Below are 22,319 nucleotides of genomic sequence, written 5' to 3'. Positions count from 1 at the left end.
GATTACCTGTTTTAGTGAACATTTTTCCATTGACTCCCCCCAAAATAAGAACTTTAATGATAAAAATAACCTTCTGTAAAAGTACTTAAATATAGGTAATTTAAATGCCATCTGAAAAAGAAACCTTTTACTGAAATGTTAAGCATCAGTAAAATAATCTCAAGTACACAGTTAAGCTTTCAGAGAACGCGAATAGGAACTTGTGTTACCACAAGAACAAATCCGTAAGTTAAAATTCAGCCACCTTTCAATTGCTACTGCTCTGGGGGCAACACCTTATGAATTCAGGAAAGTACACCCTTTATTAATGATTTAAACCTAAGCAGAATAGATTTAAGAGAATTTAATGGAAAAATAAAAGCAGACTGGACTCTGGCATTGTTTAAAAAAGAAATTACCCTCCCCAAAAGAAAAATTCAGTATCTGTTCCTGCTGAGTGGCACACGATAAAATTTGCTTTATATTTAAGATGACACTAACTGAATTCTAACAGGTCTTCTCTGTGTGACTGATGCTGGGATACAGGAGCAATCCCAATTCAAAATGAGATCATATGCTATATTAAATAAAAATACTTGTTGAAAATAAGAAAAACATCTCTATCAATAAGTATTACTTCATGCTTTATTAAACAAATTTCAGTTAGTGACTTCCATTTCTGGAAGAACTCAGACTGATCAGGTAGTGGAACAATAGGTTAGAGCAATGCTAATCATTACTGTAATTACTGAATGCAGTATTGTTACCAGTAACAAGTTAAAAAAGTATATTTTTCCTCCTCACATTTTTTCATTTTATACCTCCTGAGTCTCCCACTAACCTCTGCTTTACCTCACCAGTAGTTGGTGCCTTAATTTACATAACCCTCAAAAAGATAAAATCATGGGTTTGAAGACAAAATTTCTTTTCCAAGTGAATACTTGCTGGATGCCTCATCAAGTTATAATTTTTAGCCAGTTAAGTTCCTAAGGCTTGCTTCTTTAGCCATCTCCCTGGTCCAGCCCTGTCTAAGACCAGACCTTGTACGCCACGGTTTCAAAGACTGTGCCACGCAAGTTGCTTCTTAAGAGTATTGTAGAAACCATCCTCCTGTAAGTCCACACTTTCTTCATCTAAGCAAATATCACTGGGTCTTAGAACGTGTTTTTGTGGGGTTTTTCACATTTTTTTACAATTTATCTATTTCTGTGCAATTTCTCCTGACACCACTGGAACCACTTCATCTTTGTCATTCGAAATGAGTAGATTTGGTGGGAGCAGTTCTACCAACAAAGACTGTTTTAAATGAACAATAGTACTAGGAGGAGGTACAGTACTGCTAATTTCCATTTGAATTCTTGGGACTTTGCCTTTGTATCTGTGACTATTACCTTCTCATGGAGCTGTTGATTAACTGCAGTCTGCAGAAGAGACACTGTCACTTCACATATAAAACATACAAGATTTAACCCTATAATTCAGTCATACGTATCAATATAGTTTGGGTGGTAGATACATAAAAATAAAACCTAAACTTCAGAAAACTCCATTCTGTAGATTGAAAGTACCTGTCATTTTAGGAAACTTAGCAACTGAGGATGCCAACTATCTGTCTTTACAGAAATATCATCCCCTAAGTCTCAAAGCTAAAAGTACGTCTGAATTCCTGTTGAATAAATTAACTGTCTCTTGTTTCTCTTCTCCTCTATAGTCCTAAACCAGCAAATTATCTATATAGCATTCCTCTAGTGAAATTTGAATATAGGAGAGATTTCATATATAATTCAATCTTGCCATCACGATTCCATTAAAAAATGCAAATATTGAAAATAGGTGTTAAAATTTTTTGTTCCCCGCCCCATATCACTATTAAATGCAATTCGTACATGGAGGATTTGTTTTCGGGGGGAAAAAAAAAAAGGCAACAAAAAACCAACAAAAAAGAGCATATCAGATACGTTGCTAAGTATGAGTAAAAAACAAAGCAAAAAGTAGAAGTGATCTAAAGATGCTCAGTGTAATTTGTCTTGGCAGATGTCAGGCAGATATTGGTTTGATTTCTTACCCAGCTACACGCACGCACACACACCTTCGGCAAAAGCACAGTCAACATCGCTGAGCGACATGGAGAAATAAGCTAAAAGTAACAGCAGTGGTCTTCGAAGACAGCCTCACCCAGCGATCAGCCCCAGAAATACTTTTCTACTCAAGGGACTCGAGGAATGTGAAGAGCAGGAAGTCTAACATATTCCTGTACAATTCAGGTTTTATTTCTTTGCACAACCCAAAGCAAGCTCCCTCCCAAAACCAAAACGTGAGTTTCGAATGCTGATATGCATTCCGGCTGAAATACCAACATCAAATAAGGAGGAGGAATACTTTTACCATTTTTATTCACAGCGATAGCAAAACAGGCATCAGTGTGCATTTGCACAGGAATTCAAAGTTTCATGTTCTGAATTTTTTTTTCTTACAGCATAGGAATTGATTTGCATTTTTATAAAATTATTTTGGGAAGCCAATATCCAAATATTTTTATTCTCTGCGTGCATTAATTTTTATTATTACTACCTAATATAAGCTGAAGTGAAAAACAGCTACATCTGGTCCGAAAGCTGGGTAAGCACGTGCAGAGCCGTGCAACTGAGATTCAGAGAACAGAGAGCGAGCTGCGACAGCCTGCTGCAACTCTATGCAGGCTTGGAGCCAACATGGCATTGAAAAAAGTGTGATGGTTCAACAGGGGTTTTGTAGCAAACTATTACTAAACCAGTTTTTCGGTGGTGGCTGATTTGGATCAAGCTGGTTTTGATCAATACTGATTTGGAAAGACAGCCTGCAGCGGCAGCGATCTGTACGGCTCTTCTGAGCCATGCGTGAGGGGTGCCAAGTCAATGGTACCTCTTCCCTCGTCCCCCTTCTACATACTCCTCGCAAACATGGCATTTTTACGTTTGTCAGGGGTATAATCTAGAGATGCCAGCAAGCTAACACTTTTTTAAAGTACATTTTTCCATTTACGGGAAAAAAAATTAAGAAATAATTTTTAATAAGTGTGAAATTTATTTACTTTCTTATTTTTTTAAATAGGAATAAGGACAACTGCCACTTTTAAAAACCCCACATTAGTCACAGAAAAATATTTCTTACATTTTCTGTACAGAATGGATTCAGAATTAGTAAGAAACCTTACTGAGCTCTGGTACTTCTAATTCAAAAAAGATACTCCTGCTAAACTCCAAAATAATGCTGTTTCTGATCATAAGTTTCAGTTTCCTTAAATGCTACTTAAACCCCCTGGAACAAAGAAAGTATTTGGCCATCTTCACTTTGTACTTCTTCATCCATGCCTCACAGAGAAACTGCATTGTATTTTCTCCATACTAGGATGAAAAAGTGGAAGGAAGGAAGGAAACAGACAAGGAATCAGTCCTAATTCAAAATTTTAAATATTTAAAGCTGTGCCATTAACTGAAACCTGTGATTTACTTCGAAAGCAGTCTTTGAAGGAAACTGCCATGTAAATAACTCGCATTATAAATTAGTTTCCATTTTGCTTAAAATGGAATCTCAAAAAATTTTTACCCCCAAATATTAAATTAACAATAAAAAAGTAGAAAGATTAACACTTGACAACTGCTGTATTTTCAGACTGACAGCTCAAAGGGTATGCTTGCTTTTTGGATTTGTTTCAAGTTGGTTTTGGTTTTTATTTTTCAATTTTGAAGAAGAAAGGACTTGCATCATTTTTAAAGAGGAACACAGTGTTCACATTTTTCAAATCAAAGAAAAATAATAGGTTTAAAATTCAATTTACAAGGAGTTAAAACATTTCATGATAACCAAGCTTTCAAACTAGGTGTAAAAATAATGAAAAGAAGCACCCATCCTTTGCTGGTCACGCTACAGCAATGCTCATTTAGTTGAGAAACACTACAGCCTTGTCGAATTTTTTTTAAAGAAAAGCTACATCTGGTTTACATGACCTTGTCGCAGTTAATGATCAATGATTTTAAAACAAAGAAACTTTAATAGGAAGAAACAAATTAGCTTTTCAAATTTTATGACTGAAATATAGGAGATATTAATTACTGGAAATAGAAAATATTTCCACCTCAATCAGAAGTCTAATGTATCTGACCTTTGAATTTAAGCTCATTTCTTATTCAATTTAAAGCATTACTTCTCTTCCTTCACCAGCAAATCATAGAACGTCATCCTCAAAACCAAAACAGACAATACACAGTGACAAGATAAGTGATACCCATTAATAGTAATATTCATATAAAACAGTGAGTTGAAATGTGTTTTTTCCCATATTGCTTCTTTCATACTAGAGTCAGACATTGAGAAATATTAAAGACCAGTATGCCTCAGGGTATAAAAATACTAACTTGAACCAAAATAAGAGTACAGTTAAAATGAAGCATAAACAACAACAACAAATTTCAATGAAAAGAATTCTTAATTAAAACCAGAAAGCACAAGTCACAAAGGAAGTACAGCAAAATGCTCAGGATATTCTCAATCGGCCAACTCTTTGCAGTTACTCTAACAAGAACAAAATAGGAACTTCTGAAATCATTGTTCAAAAAGAGAATGTTTCTTAGGAGAAAAATGCATCTCATCATTACCAATGACCCTTAAAACATGAAGACAGAAGAATTACAGTTTTATAAGTATAACTTATAGGGAACCTTGAAATGGGTAAAGACAGGAAGTTGCAACACAAGTAAATCCTAAAGACATCTTCTGGACAAAACTTTTGGCCTTTGTGCCTGAAATCATACAACTGGTTTAAGATTTGCAATTCGATCTTGAGAAGCAAGCAGACTAATCACTTGAGAAATGCATTCAAAATCCGCTAACCCTGCTGCGCCACACGGAAACAATAACTCATTGTGTTTTGACTCTTATTATTCTAATAGTAAACATGAATAGGGGCCAATGGAAAACATTTCCTGTGAATACATCAATTCATAGCAGTTCTAGTTTTCAGCTGTAATTCACAGCAACCTGCAAAGGCTTCTGCTTACCTGCACATACAATTCTTGGAATAGATTGCCCATATTATTGACGCTAAAATCCAAGTATGGCCCACTGTTTTGGAAACGTTTGAAAGAGATAAAACAATAAGTATAAAATTCCCAGGTTATTTATGAGGAGCTCTCATATAACACAATTATTCTAACCTACCTCAATTTATTATCCTGAAATAGGGTGGCAGAGAAATGGCTACAAAAGGGCTAGATTTAAATGATGCTGATATTTCTCCAAGGACTTGCTTTCCAGGGATGCACTACAAAAAAGACTATTAGTTCCTGGGAAAACATTACTTAAACGAGACTGAACAACTTCCTACCTGAAAACAGTATCCAGTTTGCCTCCAAAGTCAAGCCACTAAGGCAAAAAAAAAAAAAAAAAAAAGACATATAATCTAGTAGACAGCATGTATTCCACTTCCGGATGCTCTTCCAGAAGACAAAATGAACCAGTCAATTCTTCTGAAGTTGTATCTCTGACACTATTCTTGATGACTTCAGATACGAGAAATGAGAACGTGAATTGCCAACGAAGAATATTACCTGCATGCCCAGGAGGCTTTTGTGGTTTGTTTTGTTTTCTTGTTTTAAATACCATTTTTGGTTATCCAGTCAACATTCAATTATGGGTTCAGTTTAAATGCACCACATGTACAAAGACCAGAAGAAGAACTGCAGCAGGTACAGTTTAAATGTATGAACAGCGTGAGACACTAGGTCTGTGTATCCAAGTTATTCAGAACAACATGGGAATGTTCAGTATTTTGAGCTGCTCGTTTCTCTTAAGAGACAGAAGGGAAAATGATGGTCAAAATCCAACGAGCACTTGGAAACAGCACATGAAAACAACTCTTTAATTCACTCGCTAAGAGGGAATTAAAAATGCACACAGATTCTTTCCAAAGAGCGTAGCAAGGTGCCTGTCATCTGAAGAACATCATCGAAAGTGACCCAGTTACTGTTGATAGAGACATATTACACATACCATTAAATCTGTGAATTAAAGGCTGAGAAAACTAAATTAGGGATGCATCCTAAAGAGAAAAGATGAGGGATGGAAAGCAGCTGTGACACAAACACTTTCTATTAGGGATGAATGAAATATTTCATTCATTCCTCATGAAAAACATGAATAAATATTTTTCTTAGATAAACACAGAATGCTTACCTCATTACTAACTCTAGTAGAACATTAAAACTAGTAACTACGCTGACATGTCAAACAGAACAGCTTATTCCATCTATTTCCTGAACATATTTTGCATAAGAAAAAAAACCCAGAAACACTACATAAACTGCATTTCCATTTCAACTGGTAGCTGAAATACCTTGTAATTCAGTAAGATTTACCCAAGAAGCCAAATACTCAACTCCACTAAAACCATATCCCAGGCTGCATCAAAAGAAACATAACCAGCAGGTCAAGGGAGGCGACGCTCCCCCTCTACTGTGCTCTTGTGAGACCCCACCGGCATCCAGCTCTGGGGTCCCAGTACAAGAGAGACACGGAGCTGTCGGAGAAAGTCCAGAGGAGGCCACAAAGATGGTCAGAGGGCTGGAGCACCTCTGCTATGGAGACAGGCTGAGAGAGGTGGGGTGGTTCAGCCTGGAGAAGAGAAGGCTCCAGGGAGACCTTAGAGCACCTTCCAGTACCTAAAGGGGCTACAGGAAAGATGGTGAGGGACTGGTTATCAGGGAGTGTAGTGACAGGACAAGGGAGAATGGGTTTAAGCTGAAGGAGGGGAGATTTAGATTAGATGGAAGAAATCCTTCCCTGTGAGGGTGCTGAGGCCCTGGCACAGGGTGCCCAGAGAAGCTGTGGCTGCCCCTGGCTCCCTGGCAGTGTTCAAGGCCAGGTTGGATGGGGCTTTGGGCAACCTGGGCTAGTGGAGGGTGTCCCTGCCCATGGCAGGGGGTTGGAACTAGATGGGCTTTGAGGTCCCTTCCAACCCAAAATATTCGATGATGACTTCAGACTTTCACAAGAGGGCAGCTCCACTTTCAACCAGATTTCCAGGGACTTTTAATCACAGGTTTAAATGAGATTTCAATCTGATAGCAAAAGGCAGTACTGAGCCCCAAGTTTACAACAACAGTAAAACCAATGGAATAAAAGATAGTACAAAAGACAAAAGTTACTAGGTTATGCTTTAGGGACTTATAGGTCCAAAAAATGGGATGGAAACAGGGAAAAATCTGAAAGAATTAAATACTAAATATTAAAATATTTGAACTGTATAGAAGTGAAAATGGCAGAAAGCACTAAGAGGATCTTTCAAAATGAAGGGCAAAGCAAAGTCCTCATTAAGACTGATACAGGAGGAGGAAAAAACCCTAAATACAAGAGTCAATACAAATAAAAGAGAATTACAAATGCAAGCATTTCCATGAAATAGGTAGAACTGAAGCAACTGGCAGTAGCTTATCAGCTAAATAAATCAAATCAGAGAAATCAATTTACTGGCTAAATTAATTAAAACATGGAATCAATTAAGTTGCATGTGAAAAGTCAGGATGATGTCACCAGAGCAGAGAGTAAACATGTTCTGAGGCACCAAGGATCATTACAAAAGGTCTGACCCTGGAAAAAGCTTGCTGTGGTGGCTGGTAGTGTGTGGCTGAGCCGGGACTCAGCACATGCCTGTGGTGTCGCTTCCACAGCTGCTCTGTATCTGTTCCTAGTTACAGCTTTTAACTTTTATCACATTTTGAAACTAATCCCATATGCTAGTTATCCTCGGGATGAAATAAATCTGCATGATCGCTCTACTTATCCCACATTATTTAATTTTTAATTTCTGTTCTTGTGTTTCTAATGCCTTCTGAGTATGGAAAATGATTCCTACAAGATTTGGCAGTCTTTGTCCTTCCCCACATTCCCCTGAATCTTCACCTACTAATGAGTTCACTTCTGGTCCAGTCACAAAAAAAAAAGCAGGATTATTCTACTAGGGAATCAAATGCCACAACATTCAAATGGTGAAGGAGTATCTTGAGCACACAACCATCTAAGATTCATCTCTTCGATGTCAGAAGTATGCCAAGTTATCTTTATTTTTCAAGCAAAGCCCTCAAAAATTATGTAATTTCAAAATACATCTGTTCGTTACACAACCTCTATGACAGTCATTTTGGATTAACACATATTTTTGGGAAATTTGCAGTCCAAGCCAAATGTTTCATGAACTACACTAGAAGTCAGATGATGGTCCTTCTTGAGGGGTGTTGGTTTACTGTGCTACATGTGTGTCAGAAGCAGATATATAAACGTTTAATCACAAATATTTAGCGGAGTTTGAGATTTGGTAGAACAACGCAAAACAGAGGTCATATTACGACCATACTTCAGATCACGTTTTAAGGAGCTTTCTGTCTTTGCAACCCATTGTTTTGGGAGACTCCGTTTCAGAGCTGATGGTTCAGAGTAATTTCTAACCCACAAGCCAATTTATGCAGTGCCAGGGTTTAGGACCCACAAATTAAGTTAATATTATTACCTTTTTATTAGAGAAGCACTGGAATATTTGAGCATATTTTTGCATGTGAGGCTAAAACTCCATGCCAGTCATTTCCAAACATACTAAAAAGTGAGGGAAAAATTTGCTTGGCTACACCTTATTGGCACTATCTTCATTATTTAAGTATCTTGTATGCTCAAGGATCACACTAGATTTAGAAATAGGCATTCTAATGATTCCGAGGGGTTATAAGCTTAATCAGATACAGATACAAACTTGTAAGATGTATCTCTTCTAGAGGAGCTGCTAGAAATTATTGATATGTCTGTCTGTCGTCTTGGTTCTAGAATTCAAATTTATTACCTATACCTCTGATAAGAGTGGAAAGTTAGTTCTTTAGAAGAATTTAGTTCATGATCTATCAGAATTTATTTAAACTGTTTCCTAACTCTCCCAAGTACAAACACTATCTCTTAAAAAAATTATAAACAGCAGTTGTTTTAGAGCAGACCAGCAGTTTCTCCCTAATCAGATGATTGCACAGTTCTAAACAATTTGTTTAATGTTTTCCATCTGTGATAGATTTGTGACTACATTTTCATCATCTCAAGAACTTCAGTGCATTTATCCTTATAAATGTTAATGTGCATCACACTACCCTCATAAGCATTAGCGTATACTGCCTTTTGTATTAGTCCATCTTACTAGATTCAACGATGCAACACTACCTGTATACATCACTTTGACAGGGATCTAAACTATGAGACATGACCAAATGGCAGCCGTGGTTCACTTTATGGATACAAATATGTGATCATGGCTTTTCCATTCAGAGAGGGAAAAGGAATAAGACCAGAATCATGCTTATACACTATATCTTTAAAATATACCTTAAAATTAAACAGCCTCTGTACTTGATGGGGGAGGGGAAAAATCAATAAAATACTTGCCTTCACATACATAACAAACGTAAAACATGTTTGAAATATGCCCTTTTTATTAGCAAAGAATTGTACCTAAATGGTACGTAAAATTGTTTTGAAAAACACAGCACTAGGAATCAAGGATATTGAAATAGTTGTGACAGATCATTTTTCTAGTGAAAGCATTATGCACAGACATATATTTTTAAAATAAATACAGTTTTGTGTAACTGCCCAAGCCTGCAGATTTCTGAGTAAGAATTCTAAGTTTTATTTACTAGAACTAATAACCCTCAGTTTCTTGCAAGAAATCTTAAGATGCATAATCAAGTTGCCAGTAAGAGGATTTAGAAGTCATTAATTACTGGGAATGTTGTTTGCCTTTTATTACTCTAGCTTATGTGCAGCAGAATAACAATGCTGCCAAATTGTGAAAATTTTCATTTTGTATGTAGCAAAGAAAATGGAGTTAGTTCTGTAATATGTGAGAAAGATGTATTTTTGAAGAAAAAGTTTTTTCAGCTTGTATTCCTAGAAGCTTTAAAAATCTGGTAAAAACTTGCAATAAAACTTACAAACTACTACAGAAAAAGACTGGAAATCTTAAGTAATGTTCTTTAGTAACTCAAGAACTAGTGATGTGGTACCAACTCTGTTCGTGAGGTAATACATCAAATGGGGTTTTTTTTACAGAGTGATTCTTGTGAGTCTGAAGTGAGACCTCTCACTTCAAATTCTGACCTCTACGCAAGGATGTGTAGAGTCCCAGGACTTTGGCACTGATCACCGGAGTAATACTCCTGGAAAGGAGAGCTCAGGCACTGCTTTTAGTGTTGTTTTGTGTAGACATAACCTCACCAGTTATCTTCTCTTGACCCCAATGCCTATCATCATCATCATTTTGGCTCAGACCAGCTGGAAATAGTCTAACACCTAAATTCTTCTAAGGACCTCCACTCCTCTGCTGGAAGAAGCAAGATCTTTATTGCTGTGTGGAGATGGCAGAGGCAAAGCCTGGTCTGCATCAAAAGCAACGAGAGGAAGGTGGTTGCTGCATTGTTAGGCACTGGGAAACGTCTGCTTTTATGTGACTTTGGCTTCCTAATGTCTCGAGGTTTTCACATCTAGTTTCTTTCTACATAGTGTATCTAAAAAAACAGCCTCTCTTACTCAGCTCTACAAATACCTATACAGATTTTCAAGCTTTAATCCATTACATATTTCAGCAGATTTCTTCTGTTCTTGTCAAGTCCTTCTTTCATCATTCTACCTATATGAACCACTGCAAAATTTACTTCCCCATCTTTCCATGCACGTGTCTACCAGTTCCCCACACCTGACCACATCAGACAGAGCTCACTTTGAAAGCTTCCCACAGCCTCTTTCAACCTCATCTTCACTCCTAGCACCTACAGACAGTATTGCAAGTTCTACCTCTGACTGACTGTGGGACCTGATATCCCAGACCACTACCTCTGGTTTTGAAGGCAACTCCTTTGTGTATCCCCATATTCTTCATTTCTCCTACACCTCTCATGCTGCACAAGATATATCCATAAACTCTAGAAGATAACTAATGTACTTCCTTAGATCCCTCTTCAAAAGTCTCCTTCACTGTGATGTTTACAAAATATTTCATAGAGTTTAGTCAGTTTAGTCTATTAAAAGACTATAATTTAGTCTATTACTGTAACTGACCAGACAAACCAGAGGTGCTTCTCTGTTTCTTTATACCACCCTTTTGCATCCATCGTGGTTTGGGTTAGACCATACTCTCTGGAGCAAAGAGTGTCTTGTCTCCAAGAACACACAAAGCCAACACAGAGGAGTCTGTGTATGCCTTTGTCACGTGTATTTTTCAACACTGCAGAAAGTACTTTCATTTTAATTAATGTATTCCATTCAATTCCATTTTTATTTCATTCTATTATGAGATATACAGGAAGCTGAACAGAAGTGTATTAGCTTAGCTAATTCATCAAATTCAGCAAACAAATCAGTCAACGACAAAAAAAAAAAAAAAGCATTAAAGTTCTTTTTGCTCTGCACTACTCAAAGCTTCTGCTCAAAGCAGTGAAGGTGGGAAGCAGCTTCCACCACACTGAGATTGCCATGGGCCATGCCTAGCAATTCAGATCAAGCACAGCTTTGTCACTTGGGGAAAAGCACTCTTGTTGGTACACGTAAAGACTCAGGAGGCTATGAAACGATGAAGGCTTTGAAGCCACCACTTCAGACTGGGATTGTATCTGCTCTTGTCTGAAGTTGCTTCTTAAAGGTGTTGACAGTCCAGTGCTGATGGGAAGAAAGATTTGAAGTTTTCCACTAATTTAATTACCATCCCAAAAGCAGATTTTCATAGAGATTTTACTTCATGAAGCCATTTTTCACACACTTCTCTCGGGAGCAAACAACTGAAATTCTCAACAGATGTTAGTAGAAGAAAAAAAAAAAAAAAGACATGTGAGCGATTTAGCCTCACAAAAAATGGAAAGTGGAAGGATAAAAGTATTGCCAGGATACCAAGTAAATTATTTCTAATTCTTCTCATACTGCATTTGTTCCATGGGCGAAGCTGTTAGTGAAAGCACCAATGAAGTAAAACCCTGAAGACCAGTTTTGAGGAGGAAGCTGACTAGTGTGACAGACGGACCGTGCCCAGGAATATTTTTAGGAGAAGCTATCATGTGACTGAATTTTGTTCATCAGTTTTGGTAAGTTGTCAAAGTCACTGACAAGTACTTATCTGCAGAGCAATCTTTTCATTAACTTTTTTCTTCAACGTAATTACATCTTCATTTCACATAGGGTTTTCATCCTTACAAAGTAAAGGCTAATGGCCTGTTAAATGCAGTTCAGCACAATTGCAATTTGCAGCATGCTTCGGTACCCAAAGCCTCTAATTACTGCCCTACCTCACTAACTGCTTATTTATTTGTAAGCAAATGACTGGCCACTGTTTAATAATAAACCCATCAGAATCCTAATAAACCTCTCTCATTTATAAGATGATGCCAGGTCTTCTGAATTTTTCAGATGGAACACACAACAAAAATGAAAAATCTGTTCTAAGGCATGAGTAATTTAGGCAAAACTGGTAATTTAACCAAAACTAGATAAACATGACCTTTTATCCAGGAACGCTGTCTAAGCATTGCTATTCATTTTTATTTTCCCGCTAAAGTAACTGATGTTTTTTCAATAAATGTAGGCTCTTTATGTGCAGTTCCTAACTAGCGGTTTATTTAAATAACAAATTTGAGTGTTTGCTGGCACAAGACCTCATCATTGCCTCTGTATGACTGCAGTGTTTTGACGTTAAGTAAGGTTGAATCTCATTTTGCTGGCCAGAAGTAGTAAAGAGTTGGACCTATTTCAACCATCAGGCACCCGTGATTTGCCATCCTAAACAACAAAAAGTTATTATAGTTCCTACGATTGCTTTTTTAAGTTATTAACTGTTAGATACTTTTTAGACTTATCTCTGTGTTATAAAGAGTTAAGAACTTTGTTTAGTTTGTCTGTCCTCTCTTCTTCATTCTCCAACTGTTAACAAAAGTATTAGACGTCAGAGGAGGAGGGGATAGAAAACAATACACTTTAAAACCATTTGAAAATGCTCGAGCTCGGGACAACCACATAATGCAAAACAGACAGAAATCCTCTGCAAATATCAATTAATATTTTCTGATACTTTAGAAAAAAATTGCTGCTTTTTGTGAGCATCTATTTTTTTCCTTTTTTTTTTTCGCCCAGAAAGGAAAAAGTAAATCTGATTATAGGAAGGACCTCTGCAATGTAATGTGCATGAATACTCAGAAATCCTTTCCATATTGTAGAGACCTGGAAGATCAGAGCGCACAGCACCCTCTCCTGAAGTAGCACTCACCTACAATATTCTATAAAGCATTTTCATAACCTGCGAACAGTAAATTTATTCGGTAATTTTTAAATTTTTTTTTAAAGGGAGAGAAAAGGAGTTCAAAAATTGCCAAACATGATGAACAAACTAGTGTGAGGTAATGTTTCAGAACTTTTCTGACATTACAGACAATATGAAAAGATGACCATTTGCAGTGACTGTTTTCTTGCCCCAGGCAGCAATGCAAGTCGCACTATGTCTCCCAGCTGTTTACTGGATCTGGTTATTGCCTCTGCTTCTATGTCGGAAGTCCCACTCCTGATAAATCATGACATACTTAACCGACATAATTACAGGCAGTATTATAGAAAGCTGATTCATGAGGAATAAAGCACACCATCATTCCTATTGCTCTTTTTTAATACGAGTTTAATGAAGTTATAGTGAATTTACTGACTATTGTGGAAAGTAAAGAAGTACGAAGGAAAATCATTTTACTGTTGAGAAATAGCTTCCTTAGAGGTAGCAACTATTTAAACCTCGAATGATTATAAGCTCACAGCAGGTCCAGTGCATTTCAACGTGTAGCTATGTTTTAATTTCCTTAAACCACAGGACATAAGTCACAGTTCCAGTTGTGTCTGGAGTGAGATATTTTGTGCTGATAATGATGCAAAGTTTTATATCCTGCAGTTTCCAAATGCGTGGTATGCCACTGGAATTTCACAGAATGAAGATGATGATGCCCCTTTGCTTTTACGGGGTTATCACCTTCAAAGGCAGTAGTTTAGTCGTTATTTTTGAGTTTATATGAATGCACTACTTTTTTTTCTAAACAACAAGAGTATTTTGAACACCGCTGGCCTCCAAAACCATTTCTCTTCTTCCTCCTACCTTTGTAATTTTTTTTCCAATTTCCTCTCACCAATCTAACGATGATTTTAGCTGATCAAGACGTGATGTGCCGCCCATTAAAATCTCTTACACATTGAGCCTTCCCCATGGTGACAGATACTGTTTTCAAAGAGCATCCAAGCACGCTCCTCAGTCTATTTCCCACCGCATTGCACGGCTACCTGTACAATCTCTAAAGAACATTGTCTATTTACACAGAACATAATTCTGCTGCTAAATCTTTTAAATCAGTATCTGTATCTAGAAACGTACTTCATCTAATGAGATTACTATAAAATATTGTAGTATTTTAATTAGAGTATTAGCTTTTCAGAACTTTTACACTTAGGAAGTATCTAGCGTTCCAGTTGAGCACACAAGTCACAGCACAAATGGTAACATGCACAGGACAAGGAAAAGCAAGAAATTGAAGCAGGTTTTCCAGAATTTCACAATCCTGCTTAAGCAGTCATCTCTCTTCAAATTCTTTCCCTTTATCTACATACTGCCCATCCAACAGTTAACCAGCTAGCGAATGAAAATTTTATTAAACTACAGCCATGAAAAATAAAAAGACAGTAGAAGCTGTTGAAGACTACTCAAACTCGGGGATGGGTAAATCTGTATTTTGATGGCTAGAAAGACCATGACGTTATGTACTCTTGAGCTTAATCACCGACATCTCTGACTAATACTACAACCTTTCTTGACTGTTACTCAGTGGGGAAAGAGAAAATTTCAAGAAGATAGTCAGCAATTTGCAATTAATAAAGAAGAAGTTAATCAGTTTTTTTGTTTTCCATCCAAGCACCACACCAAGCACTCTCTCACACAGCTCCTTTGGGGCCTGTGATCAGCCCACCGAGTCAGTAGCTAAAGCAAATACATGGGGTTTTTTTTTTCCATTTGATTACAGTATCATTACTGTATCATGTTCTAGCCTGGAATGTTTTTAACCATTCTATGCTAGCAAATCACTAAGTATCTATTTCAGAGAATGTAAAAATCTATGCCCCGTCTATTCAAGATGTTTAAGGTGTTTCTGCTGTCCATTGTATTCTTCAAATTCTCTGAGATAGTTAAACTAAATCTGTCAGTTTGTTTCTTAACAAAAGCACTCGATGCCTTTCAGCTTCTCTTCTTCCCTTTCACTTTACTGTATTGATTCTAATTTCCTTTCTTTAGATTCCAGTCGGAATAAGGGAGGAATAATTATTTGATCTGTTTTGTTCATGCACAGAATAACAAACATAATTATCTGAAAGGCAGCAATATGTGTTAATTTTGAACTACATGTAGTCTGTAAAACCGAATGTACTTAAAATGTGGACTGCTTATTTTATGTTGAAAGATAAAACTCTCTATTTGCTAATGCTTGCTGGAGGAGTTGTGAATTTTACACTTTTTATCCTTTACAGATAAGATTAGAGGTAAAAATTCAACAATGCTTCAGCAGCAGATGATACCAATACATTATAAAAACAAGACAGACAATTTACAGATCTATCATTACTTGTAAACTTACCTGCTTTTATGTCCTGGTTGAATCGACAGTATTTCGAGTGCTCGAGCAGGGGCAGACATTGCTCAATAGGCGTCCAGACATATGTCTCTGGGCACAACAAGTCAGAGGGCCTATACTGACCCTAGAAAGGAGAAAAGAAGAAAAAAAAGAAAAAAAAAAAAAGTAGTGAGCAGTCATATCAGTTGCACAAGAACACCCCGGCTACAACTTTCCAGATTTTCCTATGAACACAGAATAGTTTTAATCTAATCTACACCAAATGAGTCAGAAACAGCTTCACTGAAAGGCTTACTCCTTTAGTAATTTCAGCACCATCTCAGGAATATAAACTTAACCTTGGCACTTGAAGAAAATGTAAAATTAATATAACCCTTTTTTACGATATCCAAGATGAACTATAAAAGTTTTGGCTTTGCTTACTGAAACTCTGTATTGAAGTTATCCTCTGGAGTTCTGCTGAGCTGGTGCCGACACTAAGAACTCAGCACCTCCAAAAGCAGCTCGTCGCAAGTGTTGTTCATTCTAGCAAATAATAGAGACCGAAAAAGAAAAATCTAATAGAAAAAAACCTACTTAACAGTAAGCAGAATGCTATTTTTATTGCATTAGTGATGGAGCCTTTTGTTCATTGCTACTTAAATAGTAACCTTTTCTTTTTAATTCATGGAGTTCTTCCTGGAATAGCTTATAGGTAATGATTGGTGGAATTCTACCATTTTTTGTTGATTTATTAAAAAGATATTCTTTGCAGACGTTCCCAGAAACTAAACAGCCATAATTATTTTCCCTTCAGCTACACAGAAAATCACCACCTCAGCAATAATAACCTCTTCTAATCAGATCTTCATTTGATTTAAAATAAAATTATTCATCAGCCTATAACTTAAGTCAAAAATCTATCTTTGAGCCATTACTCATTTAATCCATACCCTCTCAACATTCAGAGCCATATGGTAGCCATATCAAATTAACTTTTAAATTGAAAATTCATTACATATAACAGCTTGAAAAACAGAAACATACAGTAAATGAAAAAGTTTAAGAATTTCCATTATACAGGTCTTGAGGCAACAGCTAAAAGACTGGGTGCTATAAGTCACACTGCAATTGATGCAACAGAGTTCTTCTTATCAATTACTTTAAATAGGTAATGAACATGATCATCTCGATATGAAGTTGATTTTTTTTTTCCCCCCAACATCTACTATGAAAAAAGGCAAAGTGGTCTTGAATGAAGCTGACCAATGTTTGGGAATGGACTTAGACAATTACTGTGATTAGAGTCTGGTGATAAAGACATATTTTAAAAAGTTGCATTCACAAGCTCTGCTTTCTTCTTTTAGACACAGCCTTATGCAGCAACACCCAATTTTTGAGAATCAGAACCACCATTTTTTGAATGTTTGCAAAGATTCCCAATCCCTTTTATTCTCTTAGTGTCCCACCCTTAATATTTACAGTAGAATTAACTGTTTTCATTAGGTATTTCCCACCAACTGTAAATTGTCAAGTAAGAAATACAAAAATTATCTCCAATACAAAGTCATAACTGTCCACATGGAAAAAAAAAAAATCCAACAACAATAAAACAACCAAGCTTCATGCTGAACCTTGTCAAATATCTGATGTATCTGTCCAAAATGAGTCTGTAGGTCTCTGATCTTCTCATGTGAAAAACATTCGGAATTGACTTGTAACTATCTTTGTCGGTTTTTTGGTGGGGGTTTGTGGTGGTTTTTTTTTTTAATTAAATGCAAATTTCTATGTAAAGTTAAAATAATATTCCTCCAATTCCACGGAGAAGCTTAAACCTCAAGGCCTTAGAAAATCCTCCAAAACCAGAGAATGGAAATGACATTATTAAATAAACCGCTTTGAAATGTTACGCTATCTAAACAGAAATAGTTGAAAGGTATGTGAAGGTAATGCTTAAAGAACACTTTTAGTCACCATTACTCAGATGAAACAACATAAGGACGTGGGGAAAAAATATGCCTTTTCAGTCAGATCTAAAAAAAAAAAAAATTAGAACATAATTACTTGCTGATTTAAAGACATTTTCTCAACTGGCCAAGAAGGCAGAAACAGCCAAGTAACCACCTTTCAGAGCTGTGCTTAAGCACAGAAACTACAAGGTGGCAATTTAGTCTTTCCTAGTAGCGGGGGTATACTCATGGGTGTAAGTAAAGATTACTCAGCCAGTTTTCCCACAAGATACTGCCCCTCCATCCTGAAATATATCAGATTTGTGAATCCCACACGTGAAAATTATAGCACTACACAGCCCTATTCTAAATTTCCCAACTACTTCTATAATGTCATATTCTGTCATAAAATGGGATGTATAAAGTTAACTGCATTGCAGCATTACAAGTTTGGTTATAACTAAAAAGAGTTTCTTCAGTACTGAGCAAAACAGTACTGGGAAAAATTGATTATCCCAGCACTGTAGATTCGGGATTCATTTTAGGTGTCAAAATACTCAGGAGAGAAAAAGGAAGAAATAGTTCTAAGGTAACTTCCTTTAGATGTTTTCCTCCCCCAAAATTTAGAATCTTGTTAATAAACTTCCCTGAAGATATGGAGGCTGAGGTGATGACACATCACTGACCAGTGACACATGACGTAACCAGAGGTAAAAATTAAACAAGCCATTGATGCTCTTCAATATCATCCCTTTTTAAAAGGATTTCCAAATATACTAGAAGTAGGATATTTCTCTTGCAAAGGCATTTTATTTACTGTACTGGTTAAACCCACATCCCATGACTCTCCGTGTTACCACTTCCTCCACGGAATGACACACAGAGGTGAGTTTCCCAATGAACAGCGTTGGCACTGTCTCTATACTGATAGAATTAAAAAGGGAATCCACAGAAGCTGTTAAATCAAATGCAGTAATTTCTAAGGGCTTTTGTCCCCTTTTTTCCTCCCCTAAGCACTTACTCTCAATTTACTTAAAAATGCTAAAAACTCAACATGAAAGTAAACAATGAATCCACCTCACTTCCCCCTCCCCCTTATTCCTGGGCTGTTAAAAATCTGAACCTGAGAATCCAGCCAGATTCTGCCTCATGTATAGGAGCACCTGCAATTCAAGAACAATGTTCACATTTCATTATTTGCTCTAAAACTGTTACATCATCTAAAAAAAATTTGCCTCCAAGCATACTATTTATATTCCCTCTTATGCTTAGTATTGCTGATTTGCAGTATACACCCAACATAAATCCAAAATAGAAAGGGGATCTCCTGACGGGAACTGCTGCAGAGCTATTTATCACAGTAGAACAACTTCATCAAGTTTGCAAAACTATTTTGGAAAATCATTTCTCTTTGGCTTCAGATTAAATTAGCATACATTTCAGAAGTAATTCAGTCTATGGTAAAAACCCACAAGTGAAAACATTTTACTTTCTTTTATCTCATAATATAGAAGCTCTTGCACAGTAGCACTGTTTATGCTGTCCACATCATCTTGGGAATACTTAACTACAAGACTTTCAACAAAAAGTATCATCTTACAGACCATCCCTAAGCGCTTGTCTTATGTTCCAGCTTCTTAAATCCAATACCACCTGCTGATGAAATGCACTGTCAATATACAGCAACTGCACATACTTCTGTCTGTGCATCTACATTTTGTCGAGAAATATCCAAGAAGATGTAAAATGTGCTATTTTGAAATGTTTCTGGAAATAACAAAATACATTTACCTAAAATGTCATTATTTTTGATGCTGTTTAAATTTTTCATGGACATCCAGAAACACGCTGCTTGAGACAGAACACTAACAATTTTGAGCTGTTATATCATGAGAACAGCCACTGCACATCACACCAGAGGTCCATGGTACAGTCAAATATCCCGTTTCTGACGGCTGTCAATAGAAAACGCTCAGTGAAGACTAAAAGAACAGTACAAAAGCACATAGTGTTACTCTACCAATACTCTCTTGACCTCCAACAGTCTGCAGTACAGATCCTTCCACAATCAGATAACTTCAGTAATAATGCATTTTGCCATTCAATAATCCTGAACAACTGATTTAATTTACTTCAACCTGCAAACTGTACTTCCATTTGTTGACCATTCCTACCTCTACTACAGAAACGCAGCGAACAATCGTTGCCTTATCACCGTGATTTTACAGATAAATGTGGTGTTCCCATCAGTCTGAAGGGACCTAAATTCTTTACTTGTTCCTCTAACACAGGCTATTCCGTACGTTCAACCATCCCAGTCAACCTGTCCTCTTTCCAATTTTGCTTTCTCTCCTTTGAAACAGGCAAAAGGGCCACAGGGGGGAAAACATCCAAACTGTATTGTTCAAGGAGCGAGAGAGCATAAGGTATAATGAAGATAAAGAAAACCAAAGGAAAAAAATGCATCTTTATAAGTATCTGATTAATCTATCAAATGGCTTGATTAAAAATCAATAATTAGTATTGCTAAGAAAATCCTGAGTATGTGGTTTTTCCTGCTAAGTCAATATATTGTAGTATAAATGTGACTATTTTATAAAAAATACCTCCAAGACTTCTTATTTTTTGCTAATGTTTGGGACATTTTTCCTCCTATATAATATAAAGAGCCTTTAAGGTGCTTTCCCTTACACTATTAGACATGCTGCATTTTAATTGGAAACTTCTGGAAATAAATTTTACAGTGAGGCTGCCAAGCCTAAATTAATACTTCACACCGTGATATTTTTTGTTTTACAGTTTCCAAATAAGAATCGACCAGAACTTCTCTGAACTTTTGTTCCACAGGAAGGGCAAAGGTTTTAATGAGACTTTAGTTGGGAGATTACTTTTTAAATATTTTGTAAAATCTGAGGGATTTGGTAAGCACTTGAGATGAAAAACACCAGCAGAGTTTGTTTTTGTAGTCTAAGTAAAATTTAAAATGTAAAACGACCAAGAAAGAGAACAGTCTCAAAACCGAGGAAGGTCAAACACCAGTAGCACTGAAAAAACAAGATAGGAAGGTTAAACACACATTTAATTCTTTTATCAGGTAGAGTTTACATCTGTATTCTATTTTTTCACAATAAACCCATTGATCTTTTATTAAAAGTGAATTAAGACTGCCCTCGTCTCCACTTCCAGCCAGCTGCTTTAAAAGAAGCTCTCAGACTACGTAAACAAAGTAACCCCAAATTATCAACAGTAATCCATTAGAGTGAGGCAGCGCCGCCCGAGAAAGAGCACGCCAGGCTACGGGTTTATTACATTCCGTCTTTTCATTGAAAGACAACCCCGCTGGAATCCCATCAGCAGAAGTACTACAGCAGACCCTTGCTCCCTGATTTCATTACATAAACAGAAGTAGACTTTATCGATCCCCAGGAGAGTCCTTTACAAGTAACTCTAACTGCTGTGTTTTCACAGACGGAGGTTGGACCGTGCCACGCTGCGCCGGCGCGGTGAGCCCAACATCTGAATCCGTTTGTGCTTCCAACCGTCCGCAGTCACTCACATGGGATCCATCTGTGGAAGGCCTGAAAGACTGAAGAAAAGCAACCAAAAAAAACCCCACCCCAAAACAACCTACACAAATTCACTCCCACCTCCTAGTCACCAATTTTTTGGATCTTTTTAAACAAACTCAAAAGTTCTCCAAGATTAATAGATATGGAACAAATGAGGCACGTTTATTCATCAATGAGATATGGTTGAAGACCTCAGATTTATCATCAGACGTATTCAGCAAACAAGTATATACCAAAAAGGAGTTAAATCAGCCAACGTATAGCTTGTGGGTAATTCAATGAGTAAGTAACAATTTGGATTTAACCGTGGAGTCCACATTGGCACGTGCAAACAGACTGCCTGATACTCCAGTGCCAGTATCAAACAAGCTGCTCTTATCCAAACTCCAAACTTTGAATTCATTATGCAATCGATATTTTTAGGACCCAAGAATTGCATTCTTGAGAGCTTAGCCACCTTTCTGTTATTAAAGAATAATGCATTGTAATCCTTAAAAGATGTTATGAATAATAAACAAAACTCATTTTCTAGCTCACAAAACTCAAAGTACTTTTGAGAAGTATATCAAGTGCAAGGGAAATATTCCTTCCTCTTCAAAAAGCTGTGCTGATTCTCATTCTTTCAGTTCCATTATCCGAGGCACAAAACCTGTGTAATGGGAAGTTTACAGGCCATTACAGGGAGCTGTAATGCTCTTCCCAATGCATCTCAAATATAGAAGCGCAGAGAAGCATTCACCTTCTCCTATATCGTTTGATTTCCTATAAGTGAAATACAAATATTTCAACTTGTATTTCAAATAGAAGCATACCAACACTTAGTTAGATCAGTTAACGTGTTATTTTTTGCTATTTTGTTTAGTGCCCCAACAATCTTTAAACTGACTGACCAGAGCAATGGTAAAATTTGCCAACTTTCACCTCTTTTCTGTTCATTTCCCAATTCAATGTAAAGTATTGACAGAAATAACTGATGATAAACTGTTTCCAAGGAGAAAATAGTTATGCTACTTCTTTCCTACATCTCTTAAATAGTTTCCTACAAATATTGACTGCATATTCATACTTAGCTGTTCTCCACTCACTACAAAAATTTTTAGTGTTTCAGACGGTTTTCATAGTGTCTCTCAGGTAAATAAAGT

The 22,319-nt window shown here is 36.7% G+C and overlaps 1 protein-coding gene across 8 annotated transcripts in view; it reads right to left on the bottom strand.

Annotated features, from left to right (window-relative positions):
• The window catches only part of ATE1 (arginyltransferase 1), an 84,868-nt gene that overhangs the window by 6,342 nt on the left and 56,207 nt on the right, over positions 1 to 22,319 (bottom strand). For 6 of the 8 annotated variants that reach the window (XM_075757759.1, XM_075757756.1, XM_075757757.1 and 3 more), the window contains one exon: positions 15,684 to 15,804. In XM_075757759.1, coding sequence (XP_075613874.1) covers positions 15,684 to 15,804 — 121 coding nt within the window. Of the gene's footprint in view, positions 1 to 4,996; positions 5,080 to 11,558; positions 11,698 to 15,683; positions 15,805 to 22,319 lie in introns of those variants that run through there. The other 2 variants (XM_075757752.1, XM_075757758.1) reach the window with 2 other exon arrangements.

The sequence above is a fragment of the Balearica regulorum genome, chromosome 7 (assembly GCF_011004875.1).
Source record: "Balearica regulorum gibbericeps isolate bBalReg1 chromosome 7, bBalReg1.pri, whole genome shotgun sequence".
In the NCBI taxonomy this organism is placed as follows: Eukaryota; Metazoa; Chordata; class Aves; order Gruiformes; family Gruidae; genus Balearica; species Balearica regulorum.
Note: the sequence above shows the minus strand (reverse complement) of the source record. Positions and strands in the feature narration are given on the sequence as shown.